We start from the raw sequence: 24,222 nt of genomic DNA on the forward strand, positions 1-24,222 counted from the left end.
ATATTTAAAATCCTAGTGAACTAATACTTTTAATGTGGCAGCTTTGGACTATAATTACTTTGGTTTTAATATAAGGATATATAAATTACTTTGCTCACTCAGAAATATGTATATATCAACAGCAATGTCTATCTCGTTTTGTTTTGTTTTTTGTCTTTTTCGTTTTTATTGGTACCGGGGATTGAACTCAAGACTGCCTGCTTGCGAGGCAGGCGCTTATGCTGCTGAGCTAAATCCCCAGGCCCAGCAATGTCTATTTCAACCATAAAGTATTACTGCATGAACATTTTTTATATTTTTATTCTGAAATAACCATACATTAATGGAAAGGGAATCTACAATAAAAAAAAAAAAATGTAGAGACATCTGTGTTACCCTTAACAGTTTTTCCCAGATGCAATGTTTTGCATAGTTCAGTACAAGTCAGAAAACTGATCTTGCTACAATCCAGAGTTTATTCAGATTACACTACTTTTACATCCACTTAGCCATGTATACATGTAGTTCTATGCACTTTTGTCACGGGTAGATCTGTATAATCACTGTCAAGATACAGAACTGTTGTGCCACAATACTCCTTTTATACCATAAAAACAAGAGGCTGTCATGCAAGGTAGAAATCCTTAAGCACCTTGTGCTTATGCATTGTTTTTAGATGTTTGGGCTTCTGAAAGGTTTGTCATAAACCTGGAGCCATCCTCTATGTTTTCCATCCCTAACCTTGGCAACCATTAATCTGTTGCTTCCATCATTTTATTTCAAGAATGTCATATAGTTTTCATAAAGCAAGCAAACTTCTGAGATTTTCTTTTTCATTAATATGATCCCTTTGATACCCACCTAAATTACTGAATATATCAGTAGATTGTTCTGGCCTGGGAGTGTAGTTCAATGGTAGAGCACTTGCCTATCATGTCCAAGGCCCTAGATTTGATCCCTATCATTCCCCCCCAACCAATGTTCTTTTATTGGTGCTTAATATTCCATTGTTTGGAAGTATTACCACTTAATCATTTGTGTGTGTGTATGGTATTGGTGATGGATCACTTAGTTAACAAATACCCAGTGATAACTGACTTGATAAAAATTAACGGTCACTGAACCATATCCTAAAATTATTAATTCCTGCAGTACAAGAGTACAACAAATTCCTTGGGACCATGTTTAGCTATCAAAACTTGAAAATGGATGTACTTTGCCTCTTCATATTTGGAGGATTTTTAAGTATAATGCATAGCTATACAACAGATGAATTACATAAACTCCAACACAAAGTAATATGGTATAAAAAGATGGAGAATTCAAAATTGGAGATGGGAGCACATTAAGAGTGAGATCAAAGAAGGGTTTAGGATAGTATTTACAATGATTGGTAAAATTTTCTTTGATAGGAACTTTATATATACTCAGCTCGTTACCTATAGTCTTTTTTTGTTTAAGGTGGCTGTTGACAAGTATAAACAATGAGTAACACTGCACATTATACACCAGATAAAACACCATTCACTACATGCTGAATTTATTTTAAAGCTCCAGAAGATAATTTCATAATCATAGATACTTGATTACTGTCATTTTTAAGTTTTCATAATGTTCAAGAATGGTAAATACACTTAAATTTAAGTCTGTAACTTATTTCAATGCAATTTTCAAACACTACTTTCTGTATGTTCACATACACATTAGCACATGATCCAAATGCAAATCAGAAACAACCCTAGGCCTTTGTTGAATGTTGTATTAGAAACCCATGACAAATCAGCTCTTAAGTAATCAATGCCCTTCATTTTAGTATGATTAAAAAAATGAAGTAGGTAATATTAAGGAATTCTTGTCTTTAATAAATTTTACCTTTTTGGTTAATACAGATAACATGCTTTTTTTTTTTTTTTTTTTTTTTGTCTTTTTCCTTTTTATCGGTACCAGGGATGGAACTCATGACTGGAACTCCTTGCAAGGCAGGTGCTTATGCTGCTGAGCTAAATCCCCAGCCCCGATAACATGCTTCTTAGTCTCACTCTTTTCATTTTGTCTCTTCCTAAATTTTTTGTTTTTCAAATAAAGGATTACTCTTAATGGTAAGAGATTACTGCATCAGTTATAAAATCAGTGACAAAAATCATATCATTGTATAAGATTCAGTGTTAACAAAATTCAGTGTTAACAAATCAGAATATAGTACAGCAAAGACATATAAGAGGTAGAATTCTTAATCACAGTTTTATAGGAAAGATGTAGTAGTTTTACCCTGCTTTATTAGTTATGGTACTGTAAGTCTCCTTATGAATTTAACAGAAAGGGCAAAAAGGGCTCTTCATAAGCAGTTATCTTACTGACCTTTGTTTTGTATGTGTTACATGGACTTCTAGCCACCTGAAGCATTTTCTTGGTCAATTAAGGTAACTGATCATATACAGTATTAATCTTATTTTAAAAAAATCCTCAGTAGGGAAATAGAGACATTTTTCCCCCAAGAGCCTTGAGGAGGAGGCAAATGTCTCTTTCTGTACTACTCTGAGCATAAATTATCAATGATACCACATTTCCCTGGCTATCGTTATTGCTCATCAAGGTTTCCATCAATATATAAACAGGTTCTATACCCAGATTTTTAATTTGATTGTTTCTAACTCACAATGTATTTATCATAATACTATAAATGGGCATAACTTGAAAATTGTTTCACTTCATGATGAAGTTAAATTACTATTCCTTTAAGATTTTACAGACTGAAGTAAACTAGGGTTGCAGAGAGTTTCATGTGTATATGGCTTATTTACATGTTAGGGGGACTCTGTTTTTAAGCTTCACTGTCAGTAAATTGATCAGAAAAGTCACTTTAAGGAATTTGTATCTACACCCAAAGCTAAACTTTATAGTGGGACTTACATTTTGTAAGAAGTTCCTTAATAGTTATAAAAGATATTTTAAAACTGTAATTTTAGAAAATAAAATCAAATACAGTTTTTTTTCCAGTTACTTGGAAATATCTTTTTATGATTTGTTTTAGGATTGGGATATAATAAGCATATCAGATTATAGATACATATTTATAGTTCTACTTAAGTGATTTTTTTTTTTTTTGTCTTTTTTCCTTTTTATCGGTACCAGGGATCGAACTTACGACTGCCTGCTTGCAAGGCAGGTGCTTATGCCACTGAGCTAAATCCCCAGCCCCAGGTGAACTATTTTGAATCAAATATTTATAAGTTTCCTTCAGTTCTTTTTGTGTCTGACAATTTTGAAAACAAACAAACAAAAAGATTTATTTACACTAGGCCTAAATTCTTTTAGCAGAATTTCCTTCATAAATGCTGGTAATGATGTTATCAAAGTCAATAATCATGTTAAAACTTGCATAACACTGTTGACATAATATAAAAATAAATTTATTTTATTTCATTTAATTTAAAAATCCTACACTTTACATGTTCTCACAGAATGCATTCTTATGGAAAATGAGCAAGCTGTATATAGTTTTCATTTCAAAGAGAAAACCTTTCCTGACTTAATGAGAAAGTATGCCATTGCAGTTTGAAGAATACTAGCTTTTGGGAATGTAGGCTAACTATATAAAACTATTGCTTTTGTTGACATTTTACATTAAAATATATTTTGTTTTAAAAATCTCAAAAATGTTACTTATCTGTTAGAAGAGACATATATAAATAGAGAAGTTGATATAGTTAATCCATAATTACATAATTCCTGGATGATTTATAACTTGATATACCAAAAATTCTATAATTAATTTGTAATTGCCACCATAGAAATATCTAAGTAAAAGCAGACTGTATGATATTGCATTTATGCCCAGTATTATTTAATTCCCAAATGATATCTGTAAAATTTTTTCAAACTTAAAAAATGGTTATTAAATATGAATTTCAATTAAACTTACATTTTGTAAAATATACCTGTTATACATTTACATAAAACTGGGTCACTAAAGTAGACTGCGTAGTAAGTGAAGACTTTCATACTTGTTTTACACCATTTGAGAATGTCTGCAAACATTTTGGAAAAGACTACTAATGGTCTTGACTATTAATGGTAACAACTTACTGCATTTTTCTGCCTTTTTTCAATTTTGTTAAGTAGTTTAGTTTAAGTTCTATTTTTCCTTTTATCTTCAAATAGACTCTTCAGCATGTATACTTGAATGGCTGACACCACCACCATGACAACTAAATTAACCATAGACCAGAAATTGACTCTATCAAAGTTACTTTCTTGTATGTTCCGATCACGGGCTTCAAATGCTTTAAGAAGAGTTTGTATATGACCACTTTTGCTTACTCTGGACTTGATGCTGTTGATGGATTCCTGGAGATAAACAAAATAATTTTACTATAAAAATACTCAGAAATTTTAAGTTAATTTAAAATAGGCTTCATGAGTTTTTTTAATTCAAATATAATTTTAGGATAAATGGTGGCCTAATTCAATGAAATTTAATAGTCATATTATTTAAAGAGCCACTGTAAGGTTATCTAATAGTGTTCCTGATATATTTAAATTATTTAGTCATTTACGAAGATATTAAGATACTATGACTTAATAATATGGAACTATTTGAGTGACAGCATCAGCAATCATATATAGTATCTTTTTTTTAGCTCATGCAAGTGTAAAACAATTACAGCTTTTCAGAAACCAACTGTTTATTTCGTTTAGGTGGTTACCTGTTTTTTAATGCCTTGTGTGTTGATAATATTCTGTTCTTTGAACGTTAGTCTGACCAGTTTGTATCTAGCAAAACATCAAATGTTTTTATCTCACAAAGTATTAGTTAAATCAGAAAATACTTCATTTTTACAGGTACTATTTACAAACAATATATATATTTTTTTGTCTTTTTCTTTTTTATCGGTACCGGGGATCGAACTCACGACTGCCTGCTTGCAAGGCAGGCACTTATGCCACTGAGCTAAATCCCCAGCCCCAAACAATAATATTTGTAATACAGAAAGTTTCCACATCACATTCATAAAAGAAGGCTACCTAGATGTATGCTAAGCTGCATACAACTTTCTGGGGGAAAAAAACTTTATAATATAATAGGGTCCTGTAAGTTATAATAGAGCTGTATGAACATAAAGTAAAATTGAGATTTCAGATGATTATAAAAATATTTATAGCAAAAGTATAAAATACTATAAATAGCTTTCTCTGGAAAATGCAGATAAATTGCTTAGTTGAGTGCTTATTGGACTTTGGCCTCTGGATGTTAATAATTTTTATTATTTATTAAGATCATACTAACCAGGATGTCTTCTAGTTTCATCTCCAATACATCTGTACCAGTAATATATTTCTTCCAATCTTCTTGTTCTTGTGCATGTTCTCCCATATTATCAAGGATTAATTCAAAGAAAATTACTTTCTCAGAAATGGTGCTGAAGGTATTGTCAAAGCAGAACATGTAATCACCAACTTCAGTTTCTACACTGAATTAAAAAAATGAATGTTTTCAGTTATTGAGACTTCTATTTGAAATCAAAAGGAAAACAGTTACAAGTAAAAGAAGAAATATGGTTTATAATTGGATAGTTTTTGAATTTTCATAGTACTAAAAGGTAATTTATAGCTTCTTGTTGAAGCAGTCTGGAAACACATTCAAGTACTTAAACATGTTTGTCATTTACTTGTTAAATTATCTCGACCTAATTTTTGGAAGATGATAGGATTAAAAACCTAGATATAACTAATAATAAATTTTAATATGTATTACTAAAGGACTTTTATCATGAGTTCAGTTCATACGCTTAACTATGAATGTATCCTTCTCGTGAGATTAATGTGTAAATTGTTTTCAAGACTGTGTATACTAAGTATTTCTTCTAGGCCCCATACTAATTAGGCATATTTTTGTAATACAGTTTACAAAGGTTAAAGATAAGGACTATAACCAATAAGGACTACAGAACCTTACTTTCAGTTGAATTACTTTTCTGAGTAAATGCCATTCACATACAAACTGAACTTAAGATCTCTGGTCTTATTACGTTCACATTCAAAATAATTGGTTTGGCCATAGTTGATTCATTAGTGAAGTAGTTTCTAAAGATTTTTTATGGAGATAAACTGAAGCAAGAAAATACTCCATGGTAATAACATTTATTACTGTAGCCCCAAACAGGGAAAACAAACACAGCTTCCTTGAATCAATGGCAAAACTGACATTTTTAAAATGTATCAGTGAAATGCCTATTATTTGTATTGTTAATTATTTCATAGAAACTATTGATAAAACCTTAAGAAATTGGCAAAAAAAAAAAAAAAGCTCTGGTAGTGTTACTGAGTTCATAAAAATTACCGTATGGAGCACTAATAGTAGACACATATGATCTCTTTTATTCAGTTACAAAGCAAGTATAATTTACAAAAAAAAAAAAAACTTACAAACAAGTATACTTATTGTGTACATTAAATGAATTTTTTCCCAAATAAAAAAATTTATGATATTTATAATAAAGGTTTTGATATGTCTAGCAAGTTTTCTATTTACTTAGATGAACTGATTTCTATACCTTTCCAGCTACATTTTAAACTGCTTACCACCCAATTCTATCCAATATCCTAAGGATGGGTTTAACTTGAATTGGAGGATCTAAGCAGTAGAGGTGTGGAGTCAGAACTACTTAGCTTTTGTAGTCGAACACTGAAGTTTTATTCTTCTAATATCCATATCTTTATCACCTCTATTGACCTGAAAATTAATGTAATTTCTTTTTGCTTAGAACACCTTGTCTGTACTTCTCTTTGGTTGACATATAGCATTATATAATCGTGCTTTGCGAGAATAGGATCCAAACTATACTGTTCATTTCAAGATCTTCAGTGAACAAAGAGCCACTTGGACACCTGTCAGTTTTGGAGCAAGTGTTATCTACCAAAGGATGCTGAGCAATGACTGCAACTTAAAACACCTAAAACAAGCAAATATGCCTCACTTTGTAGATTCTGCCCTCAGTGAATGTGTAGGGAGGTTGAAGAAAATACTAATTTAAAGGAAAGATGGATTTGTGTATATGTACTCTGGGCCCATTTCTATTTTCTCAATATGATCCAAAGGCCAAGCTACTAAAAACTGTGTACGTGTGTGTGTGTGTGTGTGTGTGTGTGTGTGTGTGTAAAAGATGTGGTGAGATCTTTCTTGAATGTTTTGCTAATGTCACATATTCAGTTCAGCAAAGAAAGCATCAATTGTTCTGTTCTAAGATCATTGTTTTCTTTTAGAATATACTCTTTAGAGTCAATACACCTATCAATATCCTATTCATTAAAATGTTAAGATCCTACTGGTTTGTCTAGTCACTGATATCTGTATTTTAACCATTTTCTTTATGATGCAATTCCATGTAATGATTACAGACTTGACTTTCCACATTGTATTGTTGGTCACACTTTTAAAACACAATTCCAGTGGTCTTTTCCAATTGCCAATATGCTGGTACAACAGTTCAGTTTTCAAGGTTTGTATTTTTCTGTGGTTTTCTAAATAATTGCAATTCTCATCTTTTAAACTAATCTCCATCTCTGTTTATCCTATTTCCAGTGGATTGTGTTTTTTGTTTAAGCACAAGAGATAACTAAGCAATGGTGAATGCTCAGTTCATTTGTGCTTCAAATATAGCAGCAGCAGTTAATACTTGGGTGATCATTCACAATTTACACACTGACTTCACATCTTTTGTACTGGGTATCAAACTCATGACTCTGCACTTGCCAGGGTGGCATTTATGCCACTGAGCTAAATCCCTGGCCATGACTTCACATCTTTTATCTCTTTTAATCCTCACCATTATATTTAGAAGTAGGTATACCTTAATTTTCACAGGTAAATAAAATGAAGTTCATATAGGTTAAAATACTGGCCCATGATAACAGGATTGATGAAGCTTGATTCCTGATTTTCAAGTTAATTTTTTTTTTGAAACAGGGTCTTGCTATGTAATTTAGGCACGCCTTGAATTCACTATGTAGCCAAGCCTTGAACTGTAGGCACTAGCCTTCTTGCCTCAGCTTCCTGAGTGCTGGGATATGCCATCATGCTTGGCTCAAGTTAGTCTTTCTGTAACACTGCTCCGGACTTGTCTGCAATCTTTGCAATCTCACTTATGACAAGTGTTTGTCTTTTAAGAATATATTTATCTTTGGGAGAGCCTGTGCAAATACTGATAAATACAGTGAGGACTATGTTATGAATATTAGATAATCTAACTTAGATGTGGAACACTTAAGTAAAATTTTCCATTGCACTCTCACATATACACTGTTCAAGTAAATATATGACCAGTAAACATGACTATTCTGAAAGAGAGCATTCACTTTGGTATGTATTCTCAATGAGTATGACATTGTTTAGAAAAGAGGGGGGAAAAAAGATAGTAAAATGGTCTATGGCCTCTGACCTCAACCTTCAATTTTATTCCTTAAAATTTAGTTTCTGTCATTTGATTTTCCTGGTATCTCACAAGCAGCAAGAATTCACAAAAACACAATAACTATGTAATAATAATATTATAAAACCATAGTGTTATTGTTTATATACTGCTCTATTCTATTCCTGGGGCAGTTTCAATTGATTGATTACATGATTATAAAGTTACATTGGAAGAGGTAGTCTGTAATATGCATCTTGACTGACAGTGGCTCCATTATGGAATTTGTTAAATTCTCAGTGATTTTCTGGAGAATTAAATAAGACTAGTCTACTATTTAAGTCTATAGACATTATTTAACTCATTATTAATTAAGCCAAATGGTAACTTTCAGTATTACATAAATAACTAGGAGCCAGTTAGAATTAGTTTACCATGTTGGGGAAAAATTAATTTGACTAAAAACAATTTTTTATAAAATTAATTTTAGAACAATTTAGTTGTGCTGAAACATAAGTTTGAACAATTAACAGATTTTTAATTAGATTACAAATCTCATGAACTTTTATGTACAATTGATACATTGCTGTATTGCAAATAAATGCATTAAAAGTGACTCATAAAATAGTTAAAATTTGCTTTTAATATGAATAACTCCCAATTCTTTAAAAGTTCTAACAATTTTGGACTAAATTATGTTTAATTTAGCTTTACTTATCCATTCTTAAACTGTGAATTGAATAAAAAAAAGCTTTGTACCTTATGTATTTATTATTTAAAGCACATATATACATATAGAAACAAGCATGCAGTATATCTGTGTTATTAAAATGTCATAGGAGAAAAAGTATCTAAAAAGGCTCCAAGCAGGAGAAGACAGAAAGGGGAAAAAGCTGAAAAACACTGACTCAAATTATATGGGCTTCAGCAGCTGTATAAAAAGCACAGCATAAGCAGTTGTATGAAAAAAATTCCTCACTGTGTTACAGTATTGTAAAAATTTATGTTGACAGCTTTAGTAGAAAGGAATCTTATTACAAATATAAAATATGCAACTAAAATCCATAAATTTCTAGTAAAACAGCAAGTTAATCTAAAACATGTTGTAGCATATGCTGAGGTAATATAAATCAATTGTCTAGAAAAAAACTACATTCATATCTGCTCATTAGACAGTGGTAGACATTTTCACTGACCTTATTTTACCAGACATGTGAATCTTGAAAATCCAAGATTTTTTGAAGGAAAAATCTACTTCTGTGTTATAGCTAAGGTTTTAGTTGGTTTTACAAAATTACTATATCTAAACATGAAAGTTTTGTTGTAAATTCTTCTTTTTTTTGGTCTTTTTGAGACAAGGTCGCTATGCAATTCAGGCTGACTTTAAGCTTACTCTGTAGCCCAGGCTGGTCTCCAATTGCAACTCTTCCTACCTTAGCCTCCTAGTGCTGAGATTACAGGTATGCACCACCATGCCCAGTGTAAATCCAGTTTCTAGAAATATTTTTAATTTGCTATAGTGATTAGCAATGAGTTGTACTGTCTGGGTTTAGAAACTGGCCTTGTTTTTCACTAAGTGCTATCCTACAGCAACTCACTTAGCTGTACACTATGCCTCATTAACAAAATGATATATACCTCAGCATTCTGGTGAAAAAATAATACATAAAAAGTCTATAGTGGTTTGGCGTGTTAAAAGAACTCAATAACGTGAACTATAATATATGCAATTCTTTACCTCCCAATGATTTAACAAGAATTCTATAAACGAAAGTAATAAAGGGCTGGGGACATAACTCAGTGGCACAAGTGCCTGCCTGACAAGCACAAAGTCGTGAGTTCAATCCCCAATACAAAAAAAAGAAAGCAATGAAGTACCTCCTTTCTAACAGTTAATTTTCATTTATATCTAAAGAAAAGCAGATAATTGGGGACAAATAAAAATTTGACAACTTTTTTATATTCTGAAACTTAAAGATGAATTATTCTTGTCCATATACCTACCAAAGAGAAAACAATGTGTAGCATATCAATCTAAAATGCCTCCTGAATCATTTTTCTATTTTATTACAGGTTTATGCAAATATTTTTCTGTGTTTTATGTAGGTAAAAGTCCATTTTACGTACATAAAATATTTTTTAAAAAAAACATTTTCACTGGGAGTGGCATTGAACATCTATAATCCCAGCACATTTGGGGGCTAAACCAGGAGGACTGGTAAATTTGAGCCCAGCCTGGACAACTAAAAGGGGTAGGTATATAGCTCAGTGTGGAGGCCCTGAGTTCAATCCCTAGTCCACAAAAAAGGAAACAAAAAACAAAAACAATTTTAAGTTAGTATTCTGAAAAGATATGGTTGAGACTTTTCCCCCTCTCATCTATTTAGTATTTACTCAGTTTCAATTACATTCCAGGCACTTTGGTGACAAAAACCAGTAATTATAATAATAGCGAGTACTTAAAATAGTGCTATGTGCCAGGGATGTTCTGAGCATCACATGGTAGAAACCAAGAGTTTTGGTTCATTCTGTCTCCACCTTGAATGTATATCATTGTAGACTTATTTGACATCTCTGAGCACCCTGGTCTGTAAGGTGGGAATCAGGAACCAAAGAATCTATCTTATACTGTGTAGAAAGATTTACTTAGAAGCACATGATATGCCAATTTTCGCTGATGACAAACACTCTGAGTTTACTCATCCTACTTTTATAAACTCAGTTTAGTTTTAATGTAATATTGACTAATGAATGTGCTATTGTGAAAGAGAATGGAGCAGGGAAACGTGAGAAATGAAGAGAGAAATAACATGTAAGAAGAGTGTGAAACTCTGAACTCAAAGTATTTTTTTTCTGTATGGTTTCCTATGATGAGAAACATTACAGGCCTTCTAATTAGAGTGGTGTGAGTAAAACAGTTTACACATACAAAAATGTATTATATTTTTACTTCAAGAAAGCAGATTATGATCAAAGTGATGTGGCCAGCAGTTCAATAAATCTTTGACACATAACAGTTATGTAACTTTTTAGTTAAAATGGAAAGCCTGTGCTAGCCAGAAAAGTGTAAAATACTTAAAATGTGTATGTGCTGCTGAAGCAAGGGCAATGAAGAAAAAATGTAATCAAGATCAAAAACAAATGCTTAAAAAAAATTAGCCAGTTGTAGCAACTGAGGAGGTACAATCCTTTGATCCTAGAGATTCAAGGTCAGCCTGGGCAATACAGCAAGTTCTTGTCTCAGAAACAAACAAACAAACAAACAAACAAAACCCCAAAACAACAACAACAAAAAAAACAGTTAATTGAATATGTTTTACTTTAGAAGATGGCTCATCACCAAAGACTTTATAATCATTTCGAATAATCTAATACTATTAAATTTCCATGTCCTACAGATAGTCCTTTAGCCAAAAACCCAACTTACGTGTGAACGCCATCTGATTTTCTTTGTTCAAAAACTAAGGTTTTGCCATTCGGAGAGGCAAGGTGGAAATCAATATCTAATCCTGCTCCATCTAAGACCTGTAGAAGAGCGTACAAGAAAAAAATATGTATTACAAATTCTGAAAAATTATAAAGTAGATCAAATGATACAAGTTTTTTTTTTTCCTGAACCCAGAAAAATAAAAAAAGTCACCAAAGTTGTGGTAGGACTAGGATCTTCCTTACCCATTCCTGTTGCCATCACCTTGATTTAGGCCTTGTGGACGTACTAAAAATACACTTTCCTAAAGTAGTACTTTCATTGAGGAGCCTGGTGGAGTGCACGGTAATATACATAACAGTTCAAATGTTAGTGCTATATCTTTTATTTAACGTTTAAGTAATTTAAGACACACTATATACATTTTTTAGTTTGTCTCCTTTTTAATAAACAATAGTTACTTCTTTACCTAGAACCCTAGGCTTTTATGAACTAACTGCAACTGAGTTCTTCAACACATTATGAATTGTGTATCCCAATCAGGTCAGTCCCCTTACTGGTCAGTGAACACGATTTGTTCCTTTATAGTACCAAAATATCTATATAAAGATAACAGTGATAACAGCAGATCACATTTATAGTTTATGCCAAAGTTTTAAAGTGCTTTAGCTTTATGTAGATTACCTTATTCCTTTCAAAACTCTAAAAGGTAGGGTTTATTTCTGTTTAGTTAAAACACAACAACAACAACAAAAAAAACAGGCAGAGTAGGAGCTTTTCCAAAGATACAAAGAAAGTAAGTAGCAAGGTCTAATTTCAACTCAGCAATCTATCTCTAAAGTAATTTTTTTTTTGTCTTTCTCCTTTTTATCGGTACCAGGGATCAAACTCATGACTGCCTGCTTGCAAGGCAGGCGCTTATGTCACTGAGCTAAATCCCCAGCCCCTCTAAAGTAATTTTTAATGAGTATGCTGTGTTGCTTATAGTTCTAGTCCATTTTCCTAAATAGATAAGTTCCTGATCCAATTAAACCTATTTGAGTACCAGCTTAAACCTTTAGAAATGGACTCCGCTGTTCTGTCATACTGTCTCCTGCATTTATATAGAATACGCACCCATCCTCTTTGGTACTTAGTAAGACATTATCTGGGACAAAGCATCTTTATGATGGATGAATGTTTTCAAATTGTTCTCTATTTTTATAACTCTAGGGATACTGATCTTAACAATGGTAATAGCAACGTTTCAAATTTGTCACAGAGGCAAATATTTAATTTGTATATCATACAAATTAAAGCACCTTATCATTTCACTGTAGAACTGTGTTTGTTCCACTTTTGTCTTCCTCTCTTTAAACTCTCTCCCTGGCTTTCCGCTTTATTTTTAGCAGTGTAAAAATTATCTATTTGAAACATATAGTACAGTCTTTTTATTATTTTAGCTTATTAAATATAACAGATGTAGTAGTCTCTCTTTTTTTTTAACCTAAATTCAATAACTACTTTTTTTTTTAATCTGATTTTTTTTTCCTGGTTTTGGTGGTGCTGGGGATTGAACTCAGGACCTTGCGCATGTCAGGTAAGCACTCTACTACTAAAACAAACCCCTAGCCCCTCTTTCTTAACATCACATTTTACTTTTCTTGCTTACTTTAGTAGAAAGTTCTATTTGTGGGCCCTGAAGATCAGTAAAACTGGTTTCAAATAGCTGGGTAAATATACATAATTCTTTTTCTTCTTTAAATCTCAATGAAATGCAGAAACTACATAACAAGTATTATAATTCATAAGACTGGCAGTCTTCTTAGGTAAGAGTAGATTGGGTACATTCACGATGGTATGGATATAGACAACACAACTGGAAATCTCAGAAGGCAGACTTAAAGATTATGGGATTTTTGTATGCTACCATTGAGCAAAAGATATAGCTACCATACTTAAAATATAAAAATTTTCAAACAGACTACAGAAACATCATATATTTGCTGCAATTGATGGCCTTATTTTCATACTGTTGCTTTTTCTTGAGGTTCAAATTCCTACTCCAGTGTGGAGACACAAGCCTATAATCCCAGTCCTTGGTAGGCTGAGGCAGGTGGATTGCTCTTCAGAGCCAGGCTGGGCTACATACATAGTGAGACCTTGTCTCAAAAAAATAAAAAAGGTCCTCTGAAATAATTAGAACTTAAAAACATGTTCTCACAGGATACAAAATGAACACTGAAAAACCAATAGCTTTGCTTTTTCTCAGATTCATTATCATTCATAAACCAATAGCTTTTCTACACACCAATAATGAACTAGCTGAAGAAAAAAAAATTTAGCTGAAAATCTGAAAAGTAATTCCATTCACTATAGTTTTAAAACACAAACTTGGGGATCAATCTAAAGGGGTGAAAGACTACTAGATTGCTGCAATGAAAATTTCAAAACACTGAAAAAAATTGAAGATAACACTAGAAAATGGAAAGACCTCCCATGTTCATAAATTGACAGAATTAATACTATTAAATGGGCACAATACAAAAAAATAATCTACAGATTCAGTGCAATCCCCATCAAATTTCCAGTGACATTCTTCATAGAACTAGTAAATACAATCCTAAAATTCATATGGAAACACACACACATACAACAAAACAAACAGAAAAGCCAAAGCTTTGCCATCTCCTGATGTCCATCTCTAGGCTTCCAGCATGGACTCTTCAGCCTTCAGGTGCACTGTTTATTTTATTTTTTTTTTGTCTTTTTCATTTTTACCGGTACCAGGGATTGAACTCACGACTGCCTGCTTACAAGGCAGGCGCTTATGCCGCTGAGCTAAACCTCCAGCCCCTAAGGTGCACTGTTTAGCCTCCATATATAATGGAATTTTATTCAATCATAAATACAAATGAAATTATATTATTTGCAGGAAAATGGGTCTTGAGACCAAAATGTTCAGTGAAATAACTCAAGCACAGAAAATTATACATGCGGTTTCTCTGAGATGAGAAATCCAAAATAAAAATAAAGAATAAAAATAAAGGAAAGATGGTAGAAAACATAGGTAACTTTCTAGAGATGGGAAAAGGGATAACAGAAGGGGGAAGGGTAAACAGGAATCAAAAATATCAAGATATGATTTATTATATATGTAGCAAATTCCCCAAAGTAAATGTAAATACAATATTATAAACATAAACCTAAAATTATTTTGAAAATACTACTGAAATTGAAAAGAAATTTTATGTGGCTTTTCTCGTAAAAACCTACCCAGATACCTGGTTTTAAAAGTTAGGCAAATGCAGGTTCCCTCATTCATTCACTTAAGTATTTTAAAATACCTATTAGACACTAGCTTGTTCTAAACTCAGCCTATATTTTGTAGCTAAGATTTTTTGTGCTTATTAGGTGTCAGGGACTATGACTTTTGCAGGTATTAACATGTTTATTCTTCACTATAATGATAGAAGTGAGTGATACCATTTTTTATATATATATGGAAACTGTGGTGAGATCAATTTGATACCTTGAATCATTTTCAAAACACAAATCTGATTCAACAGCTTCCCAATACTCCCTATGAAAGACTAATATCCTTAACAAGGATATCCTTAATCCATATCTTTGAAAAGTTCTACATGTTATGGTCATTACAGACTTCTCTAGAATAATTTTGTGCTGCTACTTCTTGTTAGTGCTGTCAAACTCTCATAGAGATCCTGCCTTTTTCTAGACACATACTATTCTTTCAACCCTTGTGCTGTTCTGCTTATCTCCTTAAGCCTAGTGGAAACCTGATTATTCTACAGTTCTTAATTCTGCTTCTCTGGAATGCTGTCTCCTTTCAATTTCCAGATGAATTCAGAACACTAATCAAAATTATACTTTTTTAAAAAAAATCGGTACCAGGGATCGAACTCACAACCACCTGCTTACAAGGCAGGCGCTTATGCCGCTGAGCTAAATCCCCAGCCCCCAAAATTATACTTTTACATTTACTTTGAAATAACTTAATGTCATTTCCTATAATTGACTATATGAGGGCATGAACTAAATTTTTGCTTGCCATTGTATTCCTAGCACCTAAATTTTTAAATTGCCTCTTATCCTAGCTGAGGTCACAGAGGTCAGAGGTTCACAGTGAGTTCAAGGGCAACCTTGATAACACAGTAAATTCAAGACTAGCCTAAACTACACAATGAGACTCCCTCTCAAAACAAAACAAAACAAAACAAAACAAAACAAAACAAAACAAATCAAATGATTTATTTTATTTGTAAGATATATGTAATGGTATTAAAAAATTTCAAGAACTTCTGAGTTTGAGTCCTGATACCAAGAAAAAAATTAAAGTGTAATGTTGGTCAGTTACCCAAAAAGAAGGCTACTACAATCTAAAAAATAAGAAATGATAAAAGTTTCAAACAGCTTGGAGATGTAGTTCGATGGTAGATTGTTTGCCGACCAGGCATAAGGCCATGGGTTTGACCCTGCACTGGGGTAAAAAAAATTTCAACGTCATAGTAATCAAGGACAAAACAATAGGAAATCAACAACAGCTACCATAATATGTCTTGTTTTCTTCAAAATAGTTGTCCATACTTTCACACATAATAAAATCAAACAAAACAAAACAGACTAAAACTAATCAAAACAAAAGAATAAAAGCATTATAGGACTTTAAAACTAGATAATAGGAAATCAGCAATGGCTACCATAAGATCTCATTTTCTTCAAAAACCATCACATGTAATAAAATCAAACAAAACAGAATAAAACCATCAAAACAAAACAATGAAAGCATTATAGGACTTCAAAACAAGATAAAAGGAAACCAGCAATGGTTACCACAATACATCTCATTATCTTCAAAATAGCTGCCCATACCATTAGACACAGTAAAATCTAACAAAACAAAACAAAACCAAACCTAACAAAATTATGAAAATGATACAAGAATTCAAAACAAGACAATAGGAAATTAACAGTGGTTATCACTTTCCCTTTTTAGGTGTTTCCTGCCCTATCATGTTCATAGTATCTGTTGTGCTTTTTGGATCTCACTAATTCCTTCAGTTTTTTTATGCTAGGGAGGTAACTCAGAGTTCACTCACAAGAGTCCAAACCATTTCATGCATGAGCATGATCTACAGTTGCATCCATTTACCTTCAAGAGCCTGAAGGTTACCCTACTTTATAGCTAAGTACCTTTCTACTGTATGAAAATATGTCTTTTGTATCCACTCTGCAATTGTTGGGCAAATTAGTCTTGCTTTTTTCTGGACTCCTGTCACATGGAGCAAGTGTTTTCTCTCCTTTTTCAATCTATGAATTTCCTTTGAGTTAAATGTGTTTCATGCATACAGTATACTGATGTATCTTGTTTCTTGATCACTGTCCCTGTGTTTCTTTTTATTAGTGAATTGAGGCCATTAATGGTTACAACTACATTAATGGTTACAACTGGCATGCATTGGTTCATCTCTGCCATGCAGTCCTCCTGCTGTTTGCCCTCCACTTCAACTGCTGGTCCTATTTGGTGATCCTCTTCTGCTGCTGTTCCTGGAACCATGGTCATCTTTATCTCTCTCTAGCATATCTTTCAGCACTCTCTGTGGGGTTGGTTTGATAGTCATGAATTACTTCAGTTGTTCTTCATTATGGAGGTATCTTACTTCTCCATCAAATTTGAAAGATAGTTTTTTAAGGTACATCAATCTGGGTTGGAAGTTGTTTTCTTTCAAACTCTTCTTGACTTGATGGTACGTGTTGAGAAGTCGGCCATGATTCTGATGAGTTTTCCTTTATAGGTGGTCTGTTTTTCTCTAACAGTTAATATTCTGTTCTTATGCTGAATTTCTGGGACCTTGATTATTATATGTCTGAGTGTAGATTTATTTTGATTATGGCTAATTGGAGTTTCCATATGCCTTGCTTATCTGTATGCCACATCCTTTTCCCATGTTTGGGAAGTTTTCTGCTATTACTTCTGTAAATAGTCTTTTTTATGTCATTTCTGTTGACCTATTTTTAACTGATACCTATTACTCTTAAATTATTTTTCTTTGTATCTTCTTGCAGCCACTGAATTCTTACTTCCTGGTTCCTTGTTAATTTTTAAGACTTTTCCTTCCATGATTGCTAGCTGTGATCCTGTCTTCAAGGTGTGAAAGTCTATCTTTAGTCTCTTCCAACAGGTTTTGCCAGTTTTTGATTGACTTTTTAATTTCCTTGCTGTCTCTCTGAATTTGTTTAATGCATCGTAATTCATTCCTATATTGTTCAATCCCATCATTTTCCTATGCTTCTCTTTTTTATCTGTCTTCTTTAGATATGCTCAGCAATTCTTTCGTTGTATTTGTGATTTCTTCTTTTACCTGAGACAGTATTTCTCATTTGATTACTTTTATAGTGTCATGGAGTTGTTTATTTCAATTGCTAACTTATAGGAGATTTCAGGTGTGTGCTTCCATTTTCTTCCATGACTATATCTCCCAGACTTGTTCTGTGTGGGCGGGAGGTCTGAGATTGCCTTTTGCTCCTTTGTCTTGACATTCTCTGTGTTCTCTCAACAAATCAGTTATAGAGGCTCAGGCACTCCCACGCTGGCTGCCACACCACAGTGTAGAGGAATAGGACCTCAGGCACCTGGGTTTCTCTGGTCTCAAGTTTGCAGGGAGTTAGCAGGGCATCGGAGTACGCTTTTCTAGACCCATGCAGCTACACTGAGGCTTCCCCAGTGGCAGGGATACATGGTGGCAGGGCTGCTTCTTCTCTCAGCCTATGTGTCTATGCCAGGACTCCCCTGAAGGCGGCAGGCACACGGGGTGTATTTGTCTGATTCTCCTGGTGGGCACTGGTTGCCTACAGGAAGCAAGCTTCCCAATGATGGCAGTGGGTATGCAGGGGAGATCTGTCTGTTTCTCGTCGCCCACGCTAGATGCTCATAGGAAGTAAGACTTCCAATGGCAGCAGTGGGCCCCAGCTTCCTTTCTTTGCTATACACTGTTTTAGAGTCATGATCCTTCTGGGAACCCCTTTCTGGGGTTCTTCTTTTCTCAGTTTATCACACACAGATAGCACCAGATTTCCTTGGCTCTAGCATTACACAATTCCCATTTCTAGAGTTTACTTAAATAACACCATCTCCTGAAAACATGGTTCAGATTTCAGCTTCCCCAATGAAGGGTAATGTTAAAATTTGTTCATTAACATTGTAAAAATTAATGTTAGAACTCATAAAATGATACTGAATAATAAACACCTCAGATACAAAGTGTTCCTCTGTCTCTTGTCCTCCTGTTTCTTAGGCAAGCTATACAAATTAGAATTCTTCTTACCCAAAGTGATTCATGGAAACCAGAACCTCCTTTCTCTAAAATTAAACATAAAAAATAATTGTTACTATAATTTTCTCCTGTCTTCCATGTAAGTTATCTGTAAAGAAATTCTCTGATATATTTCACTGGATTATTGATCATAAGACCCCCGGTCTAGAAAGCATCCTGCTCAATCCCCAGAAAGAAGAAATGAGGCATAAAGGCCAAGAACAATCTTGGCCTCTTGTCAAGAGACACCTTGGTGGGTTTTCCCTTTCCATCTATTTTTATGAGATTGTTCCTATTTTGTTCAATTGTATTTCTACAGGGTCATACTTCATTAAACATAAGTCAAAATACGGACAGTACTCTCTGTGGGTCAGTCTTAAGACTACTCTGAAGGCTCTTGTGTTATGTAAAACTATGAGCACATAAATTTGTTTAACTTTTTCTCCTATTGATCTGCGTATTGTCTTTTCATTTTGGTGTAAATTCAGGAGGTAGCAGAAACATTTTTCTCCGCTTCACTAACTTTAATACAAGCAGTCATAGAAAATTTAATCACAAGATTAGAGAATGTAAACAAAGTGTTGAAAATGATCATCATCCTACAAGTGCCTCCAATTAAGATTAAAGATACAAAATGACATAACTTTATTTCTCTCTAATCAAGACAAATGTAGGAACAATGCTTTTAAGGAACAAAAAAATCACTTAAGTGTGACTAAAGATGAAAAGTATAAAGGTAAAGCAGCCTGGGATCATACAAAATTAAAAAGCTCTGCACAGCAAAGGAAACAACCAACAGAGAAAAGACACAACTCTATAGGATTGGAGTAAATTTTTGCTAGTTATTTGGACAGAAGACTAATGTTTAGAATCTACAAGAACTTTAAAACATCAGACTTCTCTCAAATAAAAGTTGAGGGGCCAGAGATAGAGCTCAGTGGCACAATACCTGCCTGGCAAGTATGAGATTGTGAGTTTGATTCAGACAAAGAAACAAAGAAAAAGATATATATGTATGTAATAAAAGATGAATCAAAAAAGTAGGCAACTGAAAGAGGACACTTATTAAAAGATGAAGTACAAATGACCAAAAATATAATACATAGAAAAGTATTCAACATCTGGCCATTAGAGAAACACAAATCTAAACAACAGAAATGTCAATTTACTCCATAAAGAATGGCTATCATCAAGAAATCAGATAACTACAAATACTGATGAGGTTGGGGGCACTTTCTACATTATTGGTGGGAATGTAAACTAGTACAACCATTTTGGAAATCAGTGTAGAGATTCCTCAAAAAACTAAAATAAGAAATTCCACTTGATCCAGCTATGCTTCTTTAGGTATCTTCTTGAAAGTGTTAAAGACATCATATTTTAGTGATGCATACATACATGTTGACAAAAGCACAAGTCATAATAGCTAAATCTTTTTTTTTTTTTAATCGGTACTGGGGATCGAACTCATGACCGCCTGCTTGCAAGGCAATTGCTTATGCTGCTGAGCTAAATCCCCAGCCCCATAATAGCTAAATCTTGGTGGTGGCCTAATATCTACTGACAGATGAATGGATTACAAAGCATATTTATATACCACAGAATACTACTCTGCTATAAAGAAGGATAAATTTGAGTCATCCATAGGAAAATGTAGGTATTTTGAGATTATTAAAAGGTAAAATAAATCACATACAAACTTAAATATTTAAAGATTTATATGAGAAACACAAAATATAAATCAAGAACAAAATGAATGGTAGATAATAGGAAATAGTGAGATAGATTGTATATAGGAAGAGGTCAGAGAGATGGAACAAGGAAGAGGGGAAGGCGATTACAAAAACAGAATTAAGATGTATTATACACGTGTACCAATTCCCCACATAGAATGGGGTCATTATGTACTGCAAACGTGTACTAATAAAAAAAATACTTAGGTTAAAGTATGCTATATATAAAATGTTTAGGTGAAATGAAAAAAAAAAGTATGCTGTATAACGCAGAGATACAAATGTGTATCTTATATCCATTGAATATCTATGTATCAGGAATGGTCTCTGACCATCTATTAACTCTCTATTTCAAACAGACCTCATGAGGTAATTACTATTAACTCTACAAGTAAGAAGCTAAGTAACTTGTTCAAGATCAGACAAGTTCTAAGCAGTAAGTCAGAATTCTGAGCCAAGAGATCAATTGTTAAAAAACAAATTCCTTCTCTAATATGTGGGTACACCCACATATTTTTGATGAATACAAAATGTTTTCTTATCTAGATGATTTCACTAAATCTTTAGGTGGTTTCCTTGTCTGCAAGTTTGATCTCATTAAATTATCTTTCAATGCCCATCATTTTGGCATACACATAGAATCCTAGCATTCTAGAGGCTGAAGCAGGAGAATTGCAAGTTCAAGGCTAGCCTGGACTATACAGGAAGATCCTGTCTCAAATAACAAACAAACAAAAAGAATAAACAAAACTACCTTTACACTCTACTGAGCAATCTGCTTCAATCTTAAATGGCATCCATCTGGATGCCTAAGATGACCAAGTCTTTGGGGCTTTCCAATTTCCTTTTCTGTTACTCCTATAGACTTAAACATTTGTTACAGACTTAAAAATTGATGATGGGTGTCTTAGGAGTAGGAAGCTGAGGCAAGAGGACTGCTGACAATCCAAGCCAGCCCGGACTGCATAATGAATTCAAGGCCAGGCTGAATTACAAAGCAAGACAGTGTCTCAAAAATCAAATAAACAAATCTAATTTTATACTGAGTACCTATACACTATATACCTGTTTATACCTAAATATTACATATTTTCAGAATTATGTGTCTATTCGTTTTGTTCCTTTTCCTGACATATCCCTCATTTCTTGCATTTCTGTCTCACACAAGCGTCTTTTCAGATTTAATTTTCTTTTCTTTGGGACTCTTATGACACCCAGAAGGGGCCATCCTCTAACAGCACTTAAGCATATTTTATTGAAATTGTTTCAATAAGACTGAATTATTTTTCAATAAATTTCAATTATTTTATTCAAATTATGTTTATCAATCAGTAACGTTTTTTTGGAGGTAACAGGGATCAAACTCACAACCTTGTGCTTGCCAGGCAGGCACTTACAGCACTGAGCTAAATCCTCAGCCCTGCATCAGTAACTCTTAAGTTTCTTTGAGAACAAGGTCTATTTCTTTTTCATGCATCCTCCCCCTTCCCTGCAACAATCTCAGGCACAAATTAATCGCTCAGTAGTTTAACACCTCCTTCATCCCAGTCCCTGTCTGAGATAACAAGGCAGGTTATCTCCGGTAGGTTATCCCAGGTCAATAAGGGCTCTTTCCACACTGTCCTTAATTAAACGCTGAGCTTCTGAACACTCCTAAAAATCAAGAAATGGTAAGTTCTAAAAGAAAAAAAAAAAAGGTATGTTAAGTTCTAACCTCAGATTTGCTCACTATGACATTTGTAGATATTTCACTTTTGCTGCTTACCTTATGCATCTATAATCTAATTCTACAGTTCCTTTGGATAAACAGTCTACGTAACTTTAAATTTTGCTCTCTATATAATAGTACCCAGTATTTCAAAAGAAATTCTTTACACTAACTTCAAAACATGAACATCTGATTACAAAGTTACTGGGAAAAAATATAAAACACCTCAACATGCGTTTTTTTTTTTGTTTTTTTTTTTTTTTTTTTTTTTTGTAGTGCTAGGTCGACAATAACAGTATGGAGCTAGTATTTTCTAAATGGGGTTATGGGGAACCAGGCCTGTAATCCCAGCACTCAGGAAGCTGAGGCAGGAGGATTACTGCGAGTTCCAGACCAGCGTAGGCTACAAAGTGAGCTCAAGGCCAGCCTGAACTGCATAGAGACCCTGTCTCAAAAAAAAAACCCCAAAACCAAACCAAAACAAAACAAAAAAACGACAGGGGGAAATGCTGATAATGCCCGATAAATAAAGGTTACAAAGTTTTAATATATGATGTAATTATATTTTATTTCAACACAATGGATCTATAACAAGGAAGGAAAAGTACCAATAAAAATGGCAACCGCACCTTCAACATTTTTTTTTTTTGTCTTTTTCTTTTTTATCACAACCGCACACTTGCAAGGCAGGCGCTTATGCCGCTGAGCTAAATCCCCAGCCCCTACCTTCAACATATTTGAAAATGGAAATGAGTGACAATCACATAGTCACAATTAAAAACTCTTAACTGAAATAAAGATGGTGAAGGTTTATAATATCAGAATTGGGGGAAAGTAATGGAGGTGACTCAACAAAGTGTCATTACTTCGTCCAATAATAAAGAAGAACGTGTTTCAGTCCTGAATTGTGAAATTCTCTAGTGGAGCAAAGACTGGGTAGAACAGGGATTGGTGGGTGAATTAAGAAACAGAGTAAAGTCACGGACCGCACCAGTTCTGGCCTCTTTCCGAAAGGAGAAAAGGGCAGGCAGTGGTCAATTCTAGAGCCTGGCAAACTTCTCGGTCCCAGGTGCTCGGAGGCCAGAGAACCTCGCTTCACGCGTGCGCCTGCGCGAACGAGGACCGCTGCCCCCGGCGCCCTGGCCCCTTCACTTCCCTGGCGGTCGAAAAGTTCCCCAGCCAGCGCGACAAGGTGCAGCTGGGCTCCACGAAAGGGGCAGCTCACGCTCCCCACTTACTTGGTACTCGATCTCCAGCGAGGCCTTCTGCGGCATGGGCTGGTAGAAACACTCCTTCTGGCCGGCCGGAAGGGTAAAGGTAAAGTCGCTGTCTAAAGAAGGCGTGAAGCTGGTCGTCCCGGGCAGCCTCACAGCGACCAGCAGGAGAAAGGGGAAGGGCAGCCAGACCGCGTAGCCCATTCCTGCCGGGGCGATATCTGGCTGAAAGCCGCCTGGGAGATGTGGGACACCGGTGCCTCGGCTCCGCTCTTCTTGCTAGACTCCTCGCGGCAGGGGAACCTTGACTCTGAAAAACTTCCAGCGGCGGCCGCAGCACCGGCACGACCAACGTTCCTTCTGAGGGGGAAGTGATGTCCCACGCAGGGTAAAGGCTGAAGGCGGGGCCATGTCCCTTTCCGCACCCTTCTAAGTGAAGG

General features: G+C 34.3%; 1 protein-coding gene across 3 annotated transcripts; it reads right to left on the reverse strand.

Annotated features, from left to right (window-relative positions):
• Window positions 1–284: 284 nt before the first annotated feature.
• On the reverse strand, window positions 285–24,159 carry Tmed5 (transmembrane p24 trafficking protein 5). Of its 3 annotated transcripts, none has more exons than XR_010049162.1 (5): window positions 23,807–24,159; window positions 11,815–11,912; window positions 5,267–5,450; window positions 2,539–4,326; window positions 285–2,504 (listed from the first exon to the last, which is right to left on the reverse strand). XR_010049162.1 is itself a non-coding variant. In XM_023561177.2 (5 exons), the coding sequence occupies exons 1-4, from the start codon at window positions 23,984–23,986 to the stop codon at window positions 4,693–4,695; spliced, it is 522 nt and encodes a 173-aa protein (XP_023416945.1). In that variant the 5' UTR covers window positions 23,987–24,159; the 3' UTR covers window positions 4,290–4,326; window positions 4,686–4,692. The 3 variants fall into 3 exon arrangements, 2 of the variants coding, with proteins under 2 accessions (XP_003479208.1, XP_023416945.1); XM_023561177.2 differs by lacking the exon at window positions 285–2,504 and adding an exon at window positions 4,686–4,752 and having other exon boundaries at window positions 4,290–4,326; XM_003479160.5 differs by having other exon boundaries at window positions 285–4,326.
• Window positions 24,160–24,222: the final 63 nt, after the last annotated feature.

The sequence above is a fragment of the Cavia porcellus genome, unplaced genomic scaffold (assembly GCF_034190915.1).
Source record: "Cavia porcellus strain 051 isolate PalLab524CR breed Dunkin Hartley unplaced genomic scaffold, mCavPor4.1 scaffold_1, whole genome shotgun sequence".
In the NCBI taxonomy this organism is placed as follows: Eukaryota; Metazoa; Chordata; class Mammalia; order Rodentia; family Caviidae; genus Cavia; species Cavia porcellus.